At 48.7% G+C, this 20,986-nt stretch overlaps 1 protein-coding gene across 1 annotated transcript in view; it reads left to right on the forward strand.

Moving 5' to 3' along the window:
• The window catches only part of LOC123764810 (DNA-dependent protein kinase catalytic subunit), a 746,996-nt gene that overhangs the window by 405,916 nt on the left and 320,094 nt on the right, over nt 1-20,986 (forward strand). The window contains exon 27 of the mRNA XM_069302649.1: nt 6,191-6,481. Within this exon, the coding sequence (XP_069158750.1) occupies nt 6,191-6,481 (291 nt within the window). The remainder of the gene's footprint in view (nt 1-6,190; nt 6,482-20,986) is intronic.

The following is a 20,986-nucleotide window of genomic DNA, read 5'->3' on the forward strand; positions in this document are numbered from 1 at the left end:
TGTTCAATGTTTTATCTTTGTATGCTTTACTTATTAGGTAACCCAAGCAGGATTATATTTTGCATTTTTTAGATTCTTGATTATTTCAGGGTTTCTGTTTAGTATCTCCAGAAAATCATAAAACTTATCTGAAATGTAAATACCTAAGCTTAGAGAAAAAAGTATGGCTGCTCGTCACATTGAGCAATGTATCCCACATTGGGTAGTAGTAATATTTTTCTGTTCTCATATTGACCTGAAACCTAAAACTGACATTTATTTTATTATTAGACAGTACAGTATAGCCTAATTGCAACCTTTTCTTTTATCTTTATGTTGAGAGAAATCTTGATTGACTATATTGCATTATACAATTCCAAGATCTGAATTTAGATTCAAACGTGGTCTGAATTTGAAATGTTTGACTGTTTCTTTGTTGGCCCTCTCAGTACCTCCCTGGAGCTAATACCATTGCTGTCACAAGGGCACCCCCCTCCATTATCATACTTCCAATGTGCTTTTGTACTACTGTAGTAGCAACCAGCATCTGAGTCTGGCTACCTTATAACAGTTAAGCTGTTTATATAGAAGATTATAGATCTGGTATTAACCTCTGTGATGTGCCACATTTATTGTGAAAATCTCCGTGTGCCAAAAATGAAGTGTTCACCAAAAAAAAAAAAAAAAAAAAATCTTTGTAAAATTATAAATTACCTTCCTTGAACATGTACATAAAAAAAATCAAATTCCACTTACTCTGGCTGTGGGGACATATATATATATATATAGTGGTGCGTGACGTCATCACGGGCTGGTCGCCTGTGCATGAAGCTCGCAGACATGGTCGTGCGGGCCATTCAAGCCTCGCGAGTTGCCACAAATGTATTTACAAATAATATTTTCATTTATTTTCAATACTTTATTATGAGTTTTCTGTGGAGAGCCCCTTCGGCTCCCTGGAGCTATACTGAGCTGATGTACATATATCAGACCGTGGCAACAGTCTATCGATGGAGTTCTAGGCTTACCGGGGACCAGCACCAGAACCTGGCCCCATAAGATGAGGCACGAGGAGCAATGGCCTATGGACACCCCCCATGTAACTGGAAGCAGTCTGCTTTCCATCTACCAGGTCAGGCACTTAGAAAGGTAGGAATTCCAAAACAAACTACAGCTGGTTAAAAATTGCAAACCGAAAGCCGAATTAGCAAATGGCTAATTGCCCCAATCGAAAAAAAGCAAACAAGCATGATGTCACCACAGCTGGCGAACCGCTGTCTGCGCAACTCCCCACTCCCCGGGAGGGGAAAGTGAGGATCCCAGACTTCCTGCACCAGTTAGCCAACCCTAGTTCAAGAGGCTGTTGTGTTAGTGATGGTCGATCAATTCTGACTTCATCCTTCTGTGCAGTGCTGCATGGCAGTGGTGGTGGTCTGTGTTGGTGGTGTGCAAGCCAGAAGTAACAAGAGTACTGGGGCTGCATTCACCTAGGGCCACCTTCCCTAGGTGCCCTGTAAGTACTGCTCTTGCAGTTTAGGGTTAACTTCCATGAGCTATTCGGGACACTACCTCCGCATGGTTTTGTTGCTACTTGGTGATTGTCCACCCTTGGGGTTCTGCTGGGGTGGTTCTTTCCTCTTCTTTGGCTTTGGGTAGGAGGTAGTATCGTCACTGGGTGCGAGGTACTGTGCTGCTTTCTGATATACTGTACATATAGCGACTGGTTCTGTTCTCATGGAGACATTGTGCTTTTGCAGTTTTGCAGGGTTTTTTGTTTTGTTTTGTTTAGTTTTGTTTTGCCTGGTAGGGGTCCGCCTGGTGTGGCTGTAGGACCACTTTGGTGGCCCTCCGCTATGTCCCTGTGCTTGCACACTTCGCAGGGGTTCAGCTTTTGGTTTGTTTGTTTGGTAGCTCTAGGATAACCAGTTAGCAGTACCTTGCCTGGGCTTCCCTTAGCACTCAGCCTAAGGGCCCTGTGAACCCGCATTGGGGCTCATTGGTCCGATGGAAGAGACCTCCGAGTCCCACCTTGCTTCCTGCCAGTTTGAAGGCTGCTCTGTCCTTTTGTCTCAGGGTGACACTGTCTTTGCCTCCACCATGCTGCCTGTTGGGTCAATGACACTTTGACCTGGAGTCCTGCGAGTTGTGTTCCTTGCTTGTACTCCAGTTCACCCAGTCCACTGATGTTGATTTTTGGGTGTAGGCTGCTTCAACGTTGGGTTGCATACACGGTTTAGGTTACTGCAACGAGCTATGTTGGTTGCCTTACCGGATGTTATGCAGCTGCCCCGCTTTGGTTATAGGAACCCAGACCTTGGGGGAGGGGGGTGTTAGTCGCCTTGACTTTGGTTTCATCTGCACCCACTTCCTTACTGTGGTTTTTCCTACTCTTCCCCCCCCCCCTCCCCCTGCTTCTGGCTCCCAGCTCCCAAACGTCTGAGGGTTTCTGAATTGGGGCATGGTTTTCTCGGTGGTAAGACTCGGGCGGCTTCGGGGATTGCCCTTTCCGGTTCAGCGGTGGAGGCATTTGAGCCTATTCCTCCTGCTTGGGCTTTTGGGTCGCGCCAGCGGGCCCCCTTCATCCCTGCTTTTCCGGTGGACCTTGCCTTTTCTCGAGAGACAGAGGGTTTGGAGGATGGCTTGGCCCCGGTTCCTGACGGGGGAGAATCCCGGGGCTGGAGAGGAGTTGACTTGGGGGGCTTGGGCCTCGTTTGACCCCACTTGGGTGTTGGTACCCTAGGTGAAGAACTTGTTGTTACAGGGGGAGGGGTTTTCCTATCTCCCCTTCCTGTACGAGTTTGATGTGAGTTCGACTCCTGGAGGTCTGTAGCCTTCCATTTCTCTGAGGGGTGTATTTGGCTCAGATCCTCTTAGTGTGCAGAGATGGTGTCCTGACTGTTGAAGTATCAGGCATAGAACTCTGCTCTTTCCCTGGGTCTTCATCTGAGGCTTCTGATGCTGAATTGGGTCCATGGTGCCCTTCAACCTGTCCTGGTCTTGGTTCCCTCTAAGGAGGGTGTTTCTTAAGCTCAAGTTTGTAATTTTCCACTATCCTTTATTAATGTATGAGTTTGGTTTCTCAGCTGCTTGTGCCTGGGCATATTTCTGTAACCTGTTTGGGGTCCTTGGATGCATATTTAAAATTTCCATCATCCCTGCTTTCCACTTGGCTCGGACTGGTCGGTTCTTTTTCAGTTCCTCGTGAGGGCTTGGGCCCTGACTTGGGTGCATTTGCACCACTTTGCTGTTTGTTCTGGTCCTGTCCAAGTTGTGGGCATGAGCAGCTCATTGTTCAGTTGTTTGTTGCTGCTGGAGCCTTGGCTGCAGTGGTTCATGTGTCCCATGTTCACTTGGCTTCCATTTTCTGTATTTAGGCTGTTCTTTGTCTTGTTCTCAGGAGGTCTTTGTCTTGTTCAGTCACATTGTGTTTGGAACTTTGAGGATTTGGCCACCATGTTTTTTCATTTGTCTAGGCCTCATTTTTGGATTTGAGACCTTTGGAGGTCTCCCAGGGTCTTATCTTTAGGTTATCTTGAGATGAATTATGAGCTTAGCGTCCCTGTGGCCCAGCCCTCAACCAGGTCTTCTTTTTGTTACACATCCCCCCAGGAAGCAGCCTGTAGCAGCTGTCTAACTCCCAGGTATCTATTTACTACTTGGTAACGGCAGTAAAGCAGTAACAGGTCCTGGCAGGGCATAACCTAGTCGAGTGTCCTAGTCTTCATCAAGCTTGTTGTCTAAGGTAGGGCTTCCCATTCTGGTTTCTACTTTGGGGGTTTGATCTTTGCTTTTCTAGGAGACTTTTTTCCTGGAGACTCCACTTCTCTGGGGTAAGCCCCGTCGGCTCCTCGGAGCTTACACACACAAATCACAACTGCGTGATGCATCAAATGAACGGCCCTTGTGGATTTGTTTCTTGGAGCTTATCCAGGCTGATATGCTAATGTCAGACTTTGGTATCAGTCATGTGTATGGAGTTTTGTGGGCCTACTGGGGATCACAAGCCAGAGCCATTGTTCCCCCTCAGAGAGGCATGGGGAACAATGGCCTATAGAAACCCCCGTGTGGTTGGAAGCATTCTATGTCTGCCATCGACTGGGTCAGGCACCCAGAAAGGTAAACATCCCAAAACAAACCCCTATTCTGGTGAAAATTGATAGCAAAAGCCAAACAAATGGATAGAACTCCCCCCTCCCCCCCCTCCCCCCCCAAAAAACGAGCATGACATCACACGTCGCCGCACCGCTGTCTGCGCGGTGCCCCCCCCCCCCCCTCCCTGGGAGGGGGAAGGGGAAGCCCCAGACCCCCGCTTGGCTATGCACCCTACAGTTCTCAGGCTGATGCTATGGGCAACAGTCGTGTGCTCCGTCTCCAGTGGTTGTTTCAGCAATGCACCTAGAGTGTGGTGACTCTTCTAGGTGGTGCGTGAGCCAGGAGTGATTCCCCAGTACTCGGGTTGCATGCGCCTAGGGTTTCCTTCCCTAGGTGCCCTGTAAGTTCTGCCCTTGCAGTTTAGGGTTAACTTCCAAGAGCTATTTGGGACACTACCTCCGCGTTACCTTGGGGCTTGGGGTTACCTTCCCCAAGTTCCTTAGGTTCTGCCTCTGCTCGGCGATTTACTGCTTGGTTTTCGGCCCCCCTTTGTGTGCTTCCATCTCCCTTGTTTGCCTTGGGGTGGGGGCAGTTTTGCGCTGGCTGGGACGCAGGGTACTGCGCAGCTTGTTTTCACCAATCATAGCAGCCGGCTCTGTTCCACCTGGGTACGCTGTCTTCTTGTGGGGTTTTCTTTTTCTTTTTGTTTATCTGCCTGGTGGGGGGGGGGGTTCTGCCTTGGTTCTTACCCCCTTTGTACTGAGTACTCTTCCTTCTTCCTGTGGTTCCCTCCTGCTAGGTCCCCATGAGTGTACTCGTCCCGGGGGTTCAGTTCTTAGAAGGTTGTTTGGTAGACTTGGGCGCCGGTAAGCAGTACCCTGCCTGGGATTACCTGGGCGTGAATTCCGTAAATGCTCAGAACCCTGGGATTTTCCTAGGGGGCGCGTTGGTTCGTTGTATGTAACCCCGGAGTCCTCCCTTCGCTTTGTGCGAGTTCGAGGGTTGCTCTGTCCCCTTGTCTCTCTCACCTCTTGGGTGACTCTCACTGTCTTTGCCTCTGAGTCTTACCCATAAAATGGCATTTTATTATATTCAATGCTGGTTTTTTCTGTGGTTAGCAACAGGGAGCCACAATTTGGCCCCCACAAGAAAATCAGTGTTTGGGAGCCTCGTTGGCTCTCTGGACCCTCATGCCCTGCCAGGTGCATCGATTGGTCTTTTGTTAGGCATTGGACTGGAGAATGTTGACACAGGGAGCCAGCAGGTTCCATGGCGCTGCCGCCACCTGGTGGTGTCCAGCTGTAATTTGGGGGATATGACGTAAATACTGGGTGGATCGTTTGCTGCAGTGTTTCTATGAACTTTGTTACTGTCTGTTTTGCTTCACTTCATTTCTGGAGGCATTTCTTCAATGATTGTGATCTAGAATCGCTTATATCTTTCGTCTCTATGAGGGGGGTTCAGGTTTGAGTTTCTAGTCTCCAGTAGGCTATTAAGGACTCCTAGGGCTGATGTGATGTGTGTGCAGAGCTATCCCAGTGTTTTTGAGCAACAGGGCACCACCAAGGCTCACCCAGTAAGAATTGTTTCATTACATTCAATGCTGGTTTTTTTGGCAGGTGGTGGAATGAAGGTGTTCAAGAAGCATGTAGCATGATGTATTACATTTCTTAGTATTAATTATTTTGATTTTGAATACTGTATTGCTTTATTATTTTCACTAACAAATTTTTATTTGTTTTTTGTTCCTGGGTAGTAAATGTTTTATGATTGCTTATGCCTCCAAAGAATAGAAAATGGCTATTATTCCACTCAAACTTCGCTATGTACTTTGCCTCGGACAGCTTAGGGAAGATGTCTTGAAAGTACCTGAATGCTGCAGACTTAAGGAGCAACGTGTCGCAACTCAAGATATGGCGTTGGCAGTCTTCAAGTTCTTTCAAGACATCTCTAAGCTTTTTGAGGCAAAGATCAAAACAAAGTTTGAGTGGAATAATAGCCATTTTCTCCACTTTGGTGTCATAAGCAATCAGAAAATATCACTTACTAAGCAGGACCAAATTGTTAGTGCATTATTATAATGCACTTGTGCCATATATTGATTGTGACTTTTATGCAGGCATTCGGTACAAGTGGTTCAAGCTTTCCTCTTCCACTGGCCGACATTTTCTACTGAATCGAGAAAAACCAGCCTGCACCAAGAAGCTGTCTTGGGAACGTTATCAGCATTATTTTTGGTAGATCGGGAAGGTACGCTCAAGATACACTGCTCAGATCCAGGACATAACATTGTAGTCTTCTACAAAGAACTTCTCTCTGAAAAGAAAGTTGAATTGCAGCTGAAGATAAAGGCTCTCAAGCTTTTGCCCTTCTTCTTCACAATGTCAAAGGACACCATCAAGTGCATTGGGTGTGTATATTTAACTTGGATTTGTAGTTATGAGTTCATTAAAAATAATAATAAGGTTGCATATTGAATAAATTACAATTTATTTCCAGAGGGAACTTTGCATGTCTTTTTTTTTTGGGGGGGGGGAAAGCCCCTATGGCTCCTCAGAGCTATCCAGGTTGATATGGATGCCCTAGCTATTTTGTATCAGTTGATGTTGGTAGAGTTCTAAGCCTACCAGGGACCAAGAGCCAGAACCTGGCCCCCTCACAGAGGCACGAAGCGCAATGGCCCATAGAAATGCACATGTGATTTGGAGCATTCTATGTTTGTTATTGACCGAGACAGGCACCCAGAAAGGTAAGCACCACAAAACAAACCCTTATTCTGGTTAAAAAAATGAAAATCGCCAACGAGTGAACAGAACTCTGCAAAAAAAAAAAAACGAGCAAACACACATGACCTCACACGAGCCGCACTGCATGTCTGCACAGCTCCCCCCTTCCCGGGAGGAGGAAGGGGAAGCCCCAGACCCTCACACCAGCGATCCACACCCTAGTTCCTCAGCTGATGGGATCGTGTATAGTCGTGTGGCTCCAACTCCAGTCTTCTCTCAGTGCTGTTATTGGTTTCAGTACTGCTCTTACGGTAGCGTGCGAGTTGGGAGTAATTCTTAGGTACTCGGGCTGCATGTGCTTAGTGCCAACTTTCATGAGTGCCCTGTAAGTACTCCCCTTGGGGCTTGGGGTTCCCTTCCACATGTCACCTTGGGTCTACCTCTGTTGGCCTTTCGCTGCTTGGCGTTTGGCCACCCCGAGTGTGTGGGTTTTTTCTGCCCTTGTTTGCCTTGGGGTAAGTGGTAGTTATTACACTGGTTGAGTGTGGGGTACTGCGTAGCTAAGTTTTCACCTTTAACAACGGCCTGCTCTGTTCTCCTCGGGTACATTGTCCTCTTGCGAGGTTTTTCTTTTCTTTTTCTTTTTGCCTGGTGGGGGGGGGGGGGGGTCTGCCTTGTGTTCTCCCTCCCCTTATCTTAGGGTCGTTGTGTGGTGGTGTAATGATCTGTGCAGATCATTGTTCCCCTTCCCCCTTCCCCTTTTCCCCTTTTCCCCTTCCCCTTTTCCCCTTCCCCCCTCTCCCTTCCCCCCTCTCCCTTCCCCCCTCTCCCTTCCCCCCTCTCCCTTCCCCCTCTCCCTTCCCCCTCTCCCTTCCCTCTCTCCCTTCCCCCTCTCCCTTCCCCCTCTCCCTTCCCCTTCTTCCTTCCCCTTCTTCCTTCCCCTTCTTCCTTCCCCTTCTTCCTTCCCCTTCTTCCTTCCCCTTCTTCCTTCCCCTTCTTCCTTCCCCTTCTTCCTTCCCCTTCTTCCTTCCCCTTCTTCCTTCCCCTTCTTCCTTCCCCTTCTTCCTTCCCCTTCTTCCTTCCACTTCCCTTCCCTTCCCTTGTTCCCTCCCCTTCCTTGTTGACCACCTTCGGTCATAAACTCATCGAGTGTAGGCAAGGGACATTGTCCAACTGTCTCGGGCCATGTGCCTTCCTCTTCCAATCCCCTATTCCCTAAAATGCCTTGCATATTTCCAATCCCTTTTCCAATCATTTCCCCTCTTCCCCTGCCTTGCTTCTACCAGTGACGAATTGAGAAGCCATAAAACCGTAGGTCTCAAATTTCATTGGATGGCTGGCTAGCAGCTGTTCCCACGAGGAGTTGTTACTGCTTTTTCCAGCTACATGAGTTTCTGTCAAGAGAAATAGACCCTTATGGTCAGGCCTGGATCTGACTGGTTGAAAACCAGGGAGGCCTAGTGGGAGGAGTCTCCCAGGGTAGTGCCAGACGTCCCATTGGCCGGCCCCTCAGGCTTAGAGCAAGAATTTAAATCCATTGTCTATAGGCTTGTAAAGGTGGGGTTAATTGGGCCTAGGAACTAGGTGGGTGGAGCTTGTTATCCACTGGTAAGAGTTAGGGAAAATATTAAAGTTAGTGTGTCTTGGGGCTTCAACTGGGGTACAGGTCAGGTGACCTGGAGGGCAGCCACTCAACATCTGGGCTGGTTTTGCAGTATTAAGGTAATGTGCCACTTGAGTATTCATGTATAACAGTATTTAATTTCTGTTGCCTCTTAGGATGTTTTATTAAGAGTAGGATATATATATTTTTAATTTTGTTTTCATGATACGTGTTTTGTTTAAATAAAAAATACTAATGTAATTGTGTTTAGTTATCTGTTCCCTTTTTGTTTAATGCTGGGTCATTTTTTTTGTGGTTTTTATGTACGGTACTAGAACTTCCCATGTGTTCTCCATTTTATGGATATTAGAGTTGCCCTTGAATCCTCAATCAGTAAAGATTACAATTTAATTTTCAAGCATCCTTTACCAAGATCCTTATACCCCTTGAGTTCATGATTATTGACTTCTGCCCTCTCTGGGAAGTCAATAAAAGACACATTCAGATTCTGAGTAGGGAGGTGGTGGCAGTGTTTAATGGTTTTTATTTATTAGTTTTAAAATAATAATCCCTTCTCTTGTTGTTCCCTCCTCATTTAAAATAATATTTCAGAGTTACTAATTTAGCTGTAGTTCACTGGGGTGACATTGATTTGCAAGCAGTGTTAACCTGGAGTGTTGAGAGTGAGAAAGAGGGTGGTATAGATGGGGTTATTACAGTGGCACCCCTTGCTTCGCCCTCGTGAGTGGACACATCCCACAAGTTCAGCTTTTAGCAGTTTGCCTGGTAGTTTGGGGCGCCAGTTAGCAATACCCTGCCTGGGATAACCCATAGCAGACCCAGTCTAGGGGCCCCTGGAAAACCCAGCAGAGACGCTCGGGTCCAATGGAGGAGACCCCTACGTACCCTCTCACTTTGTGCGAGTTTGAGGATTGCTCTGTCCCCTTGTCTCAGGGTGACACTCATAGTTTTTACCTCCGTCATGCTGTCTGTTGGATCGGTGAAACATTTGACCCCGAGTCCTGTGAGCTGTGTTGCTTGTTTGTGACTCAATTCACCCAATCTGATGATATTCTTTGGTAGCAGGCAGCATGCATGTTGCAGGATAGGTTTAGGATATTGCAACGTGCTCATGTTGTCACTTCCCCGGATGCCCCGAGGCTGCCTATAGGGACTCAGACTTGGAGGTGTTGGTCGATTCGGCCTTGGTTCCGTCTGCGCCCCCTCGTTTTTTCCATTCGTTATTTCATTTGATCCTCCCCTCCCCTGCCTGCTTCCGGCCCCTAAGTGTCTGAGGGCTTCGGGGTCGGGGCAGGGTTTAGAGGTTTCAGAGACTCGGGCAGTTTCGGGGGTTGTCCCGTCCGAGGTGGCTATGGAGGCATTCGAGTCTGTTTCTCCTGCCGTTGTTCCGGGGTCTGACCAGTGGGCCCCCTTCTCTTACGGCTGCCCTGGCTTATTTTTGAGGCCGGGGCTTTGGAAGACAACTCAGCCCTGGGGCCTGAAGTTGGAGGTTCCCGGGGTTGGGGAGGAGCTGACTTAGGGGATCTTGGGCTCCGTTGGACCCCGCCTGGATTTTCTGACCTTCTGAGCAGGGGTTTTCTGTTGCAAGAAGTGGGGTTTTCTTCCCCCCCTTTCCCCTCTGTGAACGATTGGGACTTGGGTTCATCTCTTCCCCGGGTTCAGATCCGTGTCCCTGCGGATCCTTCGGATCCGTCTTTCCGGAGGTTTTCAGCGTCCCGCATCTCGCCGCCTGAGGTGCGATCGGCCATTACAGCTTACCTCCTGCGTGACCCAGAGTATGCCTCAATAATGGATCCATCTTCATTCAAGTTTGGATCTTTGTGTCCTTAGTGGGTGCATTATGAGGTTCCGGGTTCATCCTGGCTTGCAGACTGCCCTTTATTTTCGTTGGATGCTTGGGACTTGTTCTGTCGGACCCGCACATTTGATGGCGCGAGGTGTTGACGGTGGTCCAGACTTACCTAGGGGCGATTTTGAGCATCTTAATGAGTGCCTTTTCGCTCCTGCCCTTATGTTGGATATTGGTGCGGTTCAGCTTCATGTACAGGTTCCTTCCCTTTCTGCTGCGCTTGTGACTGAGAACTTACGCGCTTGTGGTTTTTTTATTTTTCGCTGCGTGTTTCGCGTGTCAAGAGGCGGTTCTCACTTCTTCCATGGAATCCGATTGGGCTCTGGTTCTTTGGTTGTCTTCTCCTTTTTGTCCTTTGCTTTTTGAGGCCTCTGCAGTTGAGCGTTATATTCAGGCGGCTTCTTCCACTTGCTTCCCTATGTCTGACTTGTTGGTTCTCCAAGGGAACCGGGGAGTTCCTTCCCGGTGGGGTCGTGCCAGGACTCGCGGTTCTGTTCTTCGGGGTTGGCCACAGGTGTAGGGTTTGGTGCCGGTGCCGCCTGCGGCCCCTACTGCGCCTGGTCAGCATGGTGTTCACTCTGCGTGCCTCCTTCTGGAGGGGCAAATGGTTGTTAAGGGAGTTAGGGAGGGGAGGGGGTTAGGGATTCGGGTTCTGGCTTACCCCGACGACTGGCTGGTGTAGGATCCCAGTCAGTCAGCGTGTCTGCTCGCCAGGGATTTACTTCTTTCCCAGCTCACCGAGTTCAGGTTCTTGGTGAACTGGAGGAAGTCCCATTTGGTTCCCCCTCTGGTTCGGACTTGGCTGGGTGTTGTGTGGGACTCTCGGACCACTTCCTTGTCTCCTCCTCCTGCGATGCTGTTGCGTCTGTGGCAGTTTTTCGAGGGCACCCGGGTCCATACGGCAGTTGTTCGAGCAGCTGTGCAGGAGCCTGAACTTTGCCATGCTAGTCTACCCATCGGGTCAGATCTGGCTTAGGCAGATATTCTGGTTTCTTCAGGGGCGTCCATTCCACCGCTCTCGCAATCGATAAGTTCGGATCCCGGGAGCCGTGCGTTGGCTGCTGCGTCGCCAGCTTCCTCTGGGTTTTCTGTGGGGAGCCCCTACGGCTCCCTGGATCTTATCGGGCTAATGTATGTTATATTAGACCGGGACATTAGCTAAGGAGTATAGACCTACCAGGGACCAGTGCCAGAACTTGGCCCCTTCAGAGAGGTTTCAGGGAGCAATGGCCCTGGAAAACCCCTTGTGGTTGGGGTTTTCCTTATCTGCCATCGACCGGGGTTAGGCACCCAGAAAGGTAGGCATAACAAAACAAACCCCACATGGTAAAAACTGAAACGAAAACCGAACATAAAGGTAGAAACTCCCTACAATCTCAAGGAAGCAAGCAAACAAGCGAACTTTACTGCTGCGCCGATCGTCCGCGCAGCCCTCCCCGCCCTGGGAGGAGGAGGGGGGAGCCCCGGACCTACCGCGCCGGCTGCCAAGCTTCAGTTCGTTCGCTAATGTCAACCGGGATTGACGCTTCTCTGGCCTCAGTTTCCTAGGCGGTGTTTGCCTTGTGTGGCGTTCACTGCCGTGTGTTGTGTTGTGCGGTGGCCAGGAGTACATCATCAGTGCCGGGGCTGCATGTGCTTAGTGGCTGACTTCCCTAAGCGCCCTGTGAGTACTGCCCTTGCGTAACAGGGTTATCTTCCCTGGGGCGTTCGGGAACCATTCCCGTAGAGGTTCTTGCTGCTCGGCATTTGCCTCGCCCTTGGGGCCAGCTGGGGCTTGGGGCCCTTGTTTGGTCCTGGGTAAGGATTGGTATTGTGCTGGTTAGGGCGTCAAGGTGTTGCACAGCCTGCCACCTAAGCGGCGGCCGGTTTCTGTTGCCTCTGGAGACGGTGTGCTTTTGCGGGGTTTTTCTTTTGTTTTTAATTTTTAATGCCTGGTGGGGGTCTGCCTAAGGTGCTTATAGTTCCACTGGTAGTGTTTGGCGGCCCTCTGCTAGGCCCCTGTGATTGTACACGTCTCAGGGGTTTTCAGTGCTATAATCTACCCTCTTGTTATGTTTGGGTTTCTTAACCGGTTAGCAACACCTTGCCCGGGCTTCCCGTAGTTGTTACCCTACGGGCCCTGGAAACCCCTGTCTGGGCTCGGGGGACCATTGAATGTGTGTTCCGGGTTCCAACCCGTCTTGTAGGGGATCGTTGGTTGCTGTTCCCTTGTCTCCGGGTGACAGTCGCCATTTTTACCTCCGTCATGCTGCCTGTTGGGTCACTGACACCTTGACCTGGAGTCTTGCGAATGATTCTCTGCTTGTTCTCCAGTACTCTCCTGATGATATTACTGTTCAGATTACAGGCGGCATCCGTGTTACAAGCTTGGTTAGCTTGCTGCAACATGCTAGGTTGGTTTCCCACTCGAATGCCCCGTGGCTGCCCCGTTTGGTTAGGTGCTATTTGCCCCTTTCCCTCCATGTTCCCGGCTCCGGACCGTCTGTGGGTTTCGGGGTCGGGGCAGGGTTTAGTTGCGGCAGAGACTCAGGCGGTTTTCGGGGGCTGCCCCGTTCGGGTTGGGGACGGAGGTTTGAGCCTGTGCCTCCTGCCAAGGCTTCTGGGTCTTACCAGCGGCCCTTTCTTCTTGCCTTTCCCATGGACTCTTGCTTTTCTTTAAGGGCGGAGGGCTTGGAGGACGGCTCTGCCCCGAGGCCTCTGTTGTTGGTTCCCGGGGCTGTGGGGGATGTCTGCTAGCAGTTCTGGGGCGGTTTTGCCCCTGCGGGGTTTTTCTGCTGTTGGGAGACGTTTTTCGCCCATCCAGTCTGCTAGCTTCCCACATTTGCTGGCGTGTTTTTGTGTATTTAGCGTCAGTCACAGCCCCTGCTGGCGGCCATTTTCGTCTGCCGGTTTCACGGCGTGGCCACCAGGGCAGCATTGCGGTTTGTTTACATGCGTCTGGGTGTGCGAGCGAGCGTCTCGGGTGAGTTTTCCATTTTTTTTCAGGGATTTTGTTCTGTTGTCTTCTTTGTTTTTCTGGTGTTTTCTTGCCGTTGCCTGTTCCTCTGGGAACGTTTGGGTGTTGATTTTACAACGGGTTTTCCAAATTTTCTGTTTTGGGTCTGAGCCTTTTTGTTGAGGCTCAGTGCCCCTGGCTGGTATGCTTGCTCCCACACCTTTTCCCTCGGTTTTCAGTCTGTTGGGACCGTTTTCCCAGGGGGTTCTGCTGGCGGCTGTGCTTTGCCTTTCAGTGGTGTTCTCAGCCGGCAAATGTGGTGGTTTGGGCGCCCCCTGGTTCGATTCTGGGTTCCTTTGGGTTCCTTGGTTTCGTTCTGGAGGTTTCTTCCTCTTGGGCCCCCTTTTGTGGGTTCAGGGGACTTTGTTTCCTCGTGTGACCTAGTTCTGCCTTCTGGGGTTCCAGGTTCCTGGCTTGCAGACTGATCTTTTTGGGTCTTGGCACATGTGGTTGTGCTGGGACTTTGCGGTTTTGCTGTCGAGGTGGGCCTTTTGATGCAGTTTTGTGCCTTCTTTGCCTGGCCGGCGTGGTGCTCTCTGCCCACTAGTCGGCGACTTGTACTTTTACAATATATGTCCTCACCTAGTTGTGCTTGCGGGGTTTGAGCTCTGGCCCCGCCTCTCAACCGTCTATCAACAGGTAATTACCTAAGTGTAATTACCTAAGTGTAGTTACAGGATGAGAGCTACGCTCGTGGTGTCCCGTCTTCCCAGCACTCTTTGTCATATAACGCTTTGAAACTACTGACGGTCTTGGCCTCCACCACCTTCTCACTTAACTTGTTCCAACTGTCTACCACTCTATTTGCGAAGGTGAATTTTCTTATATTTCTTCGGCATCTGTGTTTAGCTAGTTTAAATCTATGACCTCTTGTTCTTGAAGTGCCAGGTCTCAGGAAATCTTCCCTGTCGATTTTATCAATTCCTGTTACTATTTTGTATGTAGTGATCATATCACCTCTTTTTCTTCTGTCTTCTAGTTTTGGCATGTTTAATGCTTCCAATCTCTCCTCGTAGCTCTTGCCCTTCAGTTCTGGGAGCCACTTCGTAGCATGTCTTTGCACCTTTTCCAGTTTGTTGATGTGCTTCTTAAGATATGGGCACCACACAACAACTGCATATTCTAGCTTTGGCCTAACAAAAGTCATAAACAATTTCTTTAGTATATCGCCATCCATGTATTTAAATGCAATTCTGAAGTTAGAAAGCATCGCATAGGCTCCTTGCACAATATTCTTTATGTGGTCCTCAGGTGATAGTTTTCTATCTAGAACCACCCCTAGATCTCTTTCTTTATCAGAATTTTTAAAAATTTCTCACATAATATATAGGTTGTATGGGGTCTATGTTCTCCTATTCCACATTCCATAACATGACATTTATTAACATTAAATTCCATTTGCCAGGTGGTGCTCCATATACTGTACTTATTTTGTCCAGGTCTTCTTGAAGGGCATGACAATCATCTAAATTTCTTATCCTTCCTATTATATTAGCATCATCAGCAAACATGTTCATATAATTCTGTATACCAACTGGTAGATCATTTATGTACACAATAAACATCACTGGTGCAAGAACTGAACCCTGTGGTACTCCACTTGTGACATTTCTCCATTCCGATACATTGCCTCTGATTACTGCCCTCATTTTTCTATCAGTCAGAAAATTTTTCATCCATGATAGAAGCTTACCTGTCACCCCTCCAATATTTTCCAGTTTCCAGAATAACCTCTTATGTGGAACTCTGTCGAAAGCCTTTTTTAGGTCCAGATAGATGCAGTCAACCCAACCATCTCTTTCCTGTAATATCTCTGTGGCTCGATCATAGAAACTGAGTAAATTCGATACACAGGATCTTCCAGATCGAAAACCATACTGTCTGTCTGATATTATATCATTTCTCTCCAGGTGTTCTACCCATTTAGTTTTGATTAGCTTTTCCAATACTTTCACTATTACACTTGTCAATGATACAGGTCTATAATTGAGGGGGTCTTCCCTGCTGCCACTTTTGTAGATTGGAACTATGTTAGCCTGTTTCCACACGTCTGCTATGATTCCTGTACCCAGGGATGCCTGAAAGATCAGGTGAAGTGGAATGCTGAGCTCAGATGCACATTCTCTCAGAACCCATGGTGAAACACCATCTGGGCCAGCTGCTTTGTTCTTCCCGAGCTCCTTTAGCATATTTTCCACTTCATCTCTAGACACCTCTATCCGCTCTATGTTGTTCTCTGGAATTCTTATTGTGTCTGGTTCTCTGAAGATTTCATTTTGTACAAACACACTTTGGAACTTTTCATTTAATGTTTCACACATTTCCTTTTCATTTTCCGTGAATCTGTTTCCCATTTTCAACCTCTGGATATTATCCTTTACCTGCAATTTGTTGTTTATGAATTTGAAGAATAGGCCCGGTTCTGTTTTACATTTATCTGCTATCCCTTTTTCAAAATTTCTTTCTGCCTCTCTCCTTACTGCTGTATAGTTGTTTCTCGCATCTTTGTATCGCTGGTATGTTTGGGGGTTTGGCCTCTTCCTATACTGATTCCATTTTTGTGTCTTTTGGTCTCTTATATATATATATCTTAGGTGTATAGGTTCTGTGCCTCTTGGGCTCTATCATGTCTACATGTGACATTGTATGGGGGTCAGCCTCGTTACTTGTGTGTGGAGTCACCACATTACTTCCTAGTGCTTTCCCGTTACCATTCTGACACTAAAAAAAAAAAAAAAAAAAAAAAAAAAAAAATATTCTATCTTGGTGGCTCTTTTGGGTACTCAGTTTCCACCTGTGTCTCCTAGTGCGTGTGCCCCTTGTGTTACATAGCCTGTCCTTATCAACCCTGTCGATTCCCTTGGGTATCTTGAATGTGGTGATCAGGTCTCCCCTCATTCTTCGTCTTCCAACGAAGTGTGGTTTAATTCCCGTAGTCTCTCCTCCTGACTTAGGTAGTGTACTTTTTCTTTCGGAAGGGGTTCTGTTCCCTTCTCTGTTGACTGGGCGCTGGGGGAGCAGCTTGCTCTGTTGCCTCTCGCATGGTCCCGCTGTTGGTGGGCGCTTGGGTTGTCTTCTGGCCTCTGCTGGCATCGGAGGACGGCTTCTCCCCCTTGTTGGGGTTCAGAGCTAGCGGGGTGGGTTTCTTCCCGTGTGCTTCGTCATTTCCTCTTCGTAGGTGCGTGGGGCGTGGTCGATCCGCCCCATCCTTCTGGGGTTCCCGTCTGCTCTTTGCAGTCATGAGCTTTTTCCGTCTGCAGTTCTTCTGGACTTCTTCAGTCTGCGCCCTGGATCCTATGCCCTCCTCGGAGGACTGTTGTCTCCTGTTCGGATTCTGTTGGGGCCGGGTGCCTGGATGGTGGCCCTGGACCTCCAGGTCACTTCTTGGCACGTTCCTCTCCAGTTTTTCTGGGACTAGCACGGTTGGTGGTGGGGCTTCAGGTTTGCTGTTTTTATTGCCTTCCCTATTTTGTAATGGGCACTTCGTATACTTTTTGCATCTTTACCGGATCTTAGTGCCCTGTCTGAGTCTGAGATTCGGTGTCTAACCTACCTCGACGACTGGCTGGTGTGGGCTCCCAGTCAGTCCACTTGTCTGCTCGCCAGGGAATGGTTCTTTCCAGATGGCCGGGTTTGGTTTCCTGGTGATCTGGAGGTTTTTCCATCTGTTTCCGTCCAGGGTTTGGACCTGGGCCTTGTTTAAGGCTCTTGGGCCCCTCATTGTCTTCCCTCCAGAAGTGTTACTGCGGCTGTGGTCCCGCCTTCGGCTGTTCAGGAGGGGGTTCCGGGTTGCTCAGCAGTTGCTTGAGCGGTTGTGCGGGAGTCTGCACTTCGGCGTGCTTGTCTGCCCGCGGAGTAGGGTTTGGTTATGGCGTCTGTCGGTTCCTGCGGAGACTCCCCTTCCGCCTCTTGCATTCATTGAGTTCCTCCGGGGATCTTGTGTTGGTGCTGCGTCACCAGCTTCCTCTTTGGGGTTTTCGGGGTTCCGTGCCTTGGCACCTCCCCGAGCCTTCGCTCGATGTGTTCATGGACGGGTCGTCTCTCAGCTGGGGCTTTGTGACCAGTGCTCACCAGGTCGGCCGAGGTTGATGGAGTCTGTCTGTCCGTTGGGCTCACAGCACGGTTCGGGTGTTCATGGCTGTCTGGTTTGCGCTTCGGAGGGTTTGGGTCACTAGGTACTCTACCATTCAGCTCTGTTCGGACTGTTCTTTGGTGGTTCTTGCCGGAACCACAGGGGTTTGGCTAACCGTGAGGTTCGAGTCCGGGGTGTGTCTTACGTCCTGGCGGAAAGCTGTCTCGGTTCATTCCTCTTCGTGGGTTGGCCAGTCGTCGCCGATTCGTTTTGTTGGCTCTGTCGGGCGTATGGACTCCTGGCCATGGACGTCTTCGGGTCAGCGTGGTCTAGGCGTCGTTCATTTTGTGGCGCCCTTTCCCACCTGCAAGGACTTCACGGTGGATGCTTTCGGCAGGACTGGTCGAGGTGGGGGGTACCTGTTCCTCTTCTCCCAGTCCAGCTGTTGCTTCGGATTCTGGCTCGGTTGCAGCCCATTCCCACGAGAACAGTCCTTATGGTTCCATGGTGGCCAGCCCGGCCTTCTTTTCAAACGCTGCTTGATAGGTGTCCGTACCCGGGGCGTTTTTCCTGAGGCTCCGCTTCTTTCAGCAGGCCGAATCGGTCCTGTCCGTGACTGGTTCGGCCTTCTCCTTGGCTCTTCGCGTCTGGTATTTTGACGGGGGTATCACCATCTCTATGCTGTTCAGGTGGCTTTGTTGACGGTGTCCCACCTGCGAGCTTCGTCTTGGCGACAGTATGACGTTTCATATGTTTTCTCATGTTTTGTTTCCCCTCCGGCCTGCTCATGCGTCGCCTGAGCTATCCTGGTCCTTGTTCAGGTTGCCTTCTTATTTTCTCCTCAGTTTGTGGTAGCCCCTTCGGTTCAGTTTCCTGCTCTTTGGTACTGGTGGTAGCTTTATAGGTGTGCAGCTTTTGCTGCTGTGTTGGTGACGTCTCGGGCTCATTTCGGGCGCAAAGATTTGTGGGTCGCACAGGTTCTTGGCCGCACATCCTTATGCGCGTCTGCTCTTGGGCGTTCTTGTTGCCTTGGGTCGCAGGTTTGCGACTGGTTGTCTTGGCTTTGCATTGCAGAGTTTGTGGCAGCCTCCTCCCGGGTTAGCCCTTTCTTTTCCTTCTCTTTGGGTATGAAGCTCCAGGGAGCCGTAGGGGCTCCCCACAGAAAACCAGCGTTGAATGTAATGAAACGCCATTTTCTGGGTGAGCCTCGGAGGCTCCCTGGCAACCCTCCCTCCCACCGGTTTTTTCGCGTTGGTTGAAGCTTAGCTTCCGAACTGGAGCTTGGCAGCCGGCGCGGTAGGTCCGGGGCGGGGAGGGCTGCGCGGACGATCGGCGCGGCAGAAAAGTGTGATGTTTGCTTGTTTCCTTGTAATTGTAGGGAGTTTCTACCTCTATGTTCGGTTTTTGTTTTAGTTTTTACCATGTGGGGTATGTTTTGTTATGCCTACCTTTCTGTGTGCCTAACCCCGGTCGATGGCAGGGCCATTGCTCCAGGGCCATTGCTCCCTGAAACCTCTCTAAAGGGGCCAGGTTCTGGTGCTGGTCCCCTGGTAGGTCTGGACTCCTTAGCTAATGTCCTGGTCTAATATAACATACATTAGCCCGATAAGCTCCAGGGAGCCTCCGGGGCTCACCCAGAAAATGGCGTTTCATTACATTCAACGCTGGTTTTTAGGGGTTCTGTGCCGTTGCACCTCCCCGAGAACTCGCCCGATGTGTTCACAGATGTCTTGTCTCTTAGCTGGGGTTTTATGACAAGTGCTTTGTGGTGAAGTCATACTTTTTCCTTGGTTGTGATTGGAGAGTTGTGTTGCTAGTTCGGCTTTCGGTTTGCAATTTATTTGATCAGCAGTAGTTTGTTTTGGAATACCTACCTTTCTGGGTGCCTGACATGGTAGATGGCAGACAAAGACTGCTTCCAATTACACGGGGGTGTCTTTAGGCCATTGCTCCTCGGCCTCTCTTGAGGGGGCCCAGGTTCTGGCTCTGGTCTCCAGGAGGCCTAGAACTCCTTCGATTGATTGTTGCCATGGTCTAATATATACACATCAGCCCGGTATAGCTCCGGGGAGCCTCCAGGTCTTACCCAGAAAAATGGCATTTCATTACATTCAACGCTGGTTTTTGGTGCTTTACAGTTGGCATTTATGTTGATAGCACATTACATCCTAACTTATCAGAGAAGTTTGAGTTATTTAATTAAAACGCCCTTTTCTTTCCTTCACTTATCTTTTTAGAGCCTAGCCCTTTTGTCTTCTTTATTATTACTGGAGTAATTTTTAGCATGGTTGCCTTATGGTTTTGTTGTTGCTTTTGTTGTTGTTGATAAAGTAGTTTCAGGGAAATAATCTAGATTACCTGGGAAGCATCCTCGATCGCTAGGGTTTGTTCCACCTTGCTGGTTGCCTCTCAACTTGCTAGTTTTGTGTTTAATTACCTAAGTGTAGTTACAGGATGAGAGCTACGCTCCTGGTGTCCTATCTTCCCAGCTTTATGACAGAGTTCCCACTCTGTCATATAACGCTCTGAAATTACTGACGGTTTTTGCCTCCACCACCTTCTCACCTAACTTGTTCCAATTGTCTACCACTTTGTTTACAAAAGTGAATTTTCTTATATTTCTTCAGCAACTCTGTTTCGTTAGTTTAAATCTATAACCTCCTGTTCTTGAAGTTCCGGGTCTCGGGAATTCTTCCCTATCAATTTTATCGATTCCTGTTATTATTTTGTACATAGTGATCATATCGCCTCTTTCTTCTATCTTCTAGTTTTTTGCATATTTAATGCCTCTAACCTCCCCTCGTAGCTCTTGTCCTTCAATTCTGGGAACCACTTAGTGGCATGTCTTTGTACCTTTTCCAGTTTGTTGATGTGCTTCTTAACACTTTCGCGCTCCGTAGAAACTCGCGGTTGACTGGGGGATCGTGGCCCCTCCGTGCGGGTAAGCGCGCGGTGACACCCAAATGTGTATACTCATTCCAGTTTTCTCACCTTAATTCTCGCGCTACGTCGCTCGTTTTGGTATCATTGTGTTCGCAATTAAATTCTCTACAGCTGTGTATAAATATAATGTCCAAAAGCCTAGCGTGACTCCCAACAGCAAAGCGTAAAGTCGGCAAAAACGCACAAAATCAGTAACATGTGCATTCTCCTTCCATTTTTTTACCTTAATTCTCGTGCTACGTCGCTCGTTTTGGTATCATTGTGTTCGCAATTAAATTCCCTACAGATGTGTAAGAATAAAATGTACAAAAGGCTGGAGTGCCTCCCCGCAGAAAAGCCTAAAGTTACCCGTGAACGAGCACCATTTTGTACATTGCAACCTAATGTTCAACTCGTTCAATTTGATAACATCAAATTTCGTGCTAGGTCGCTCATTTTGGTATCAAATTGTTTGCAATAAAAAGGCGAGTATTTTAAAACTAGTCCCAGAATAATAGAACAATAACTGGATTTTTAACAAATATTTTAATTCTGGACGCTCATCATCACAAATTTATTTATATCTTTCCAGTGTTCTGACATAAATATTTGGGTTACATCTTTCATTTTGGTATCAAATTGTTCGCAATAAAACGGCGCGCATTTTAAAACTAGTCCCAAGATAATAGGACAATAAATAGAATTTTAACAATTATTTTAATATTCG

This window comes from Procambarus clarkii, chromosome 48, assembly GCF_040958095.1.
Source record: "Procambarus clarkii isolate CNS0578487 chromosome 48, FALCON_Pclarkii_2.0, whole genome shotgun sequence".
Lineage (NCBI taxonomy): Eukaryota > Metazoa > Arthropoda > Malacostraca > Decapoda > Cambaridae > Procambarus > Procambarus clarkii.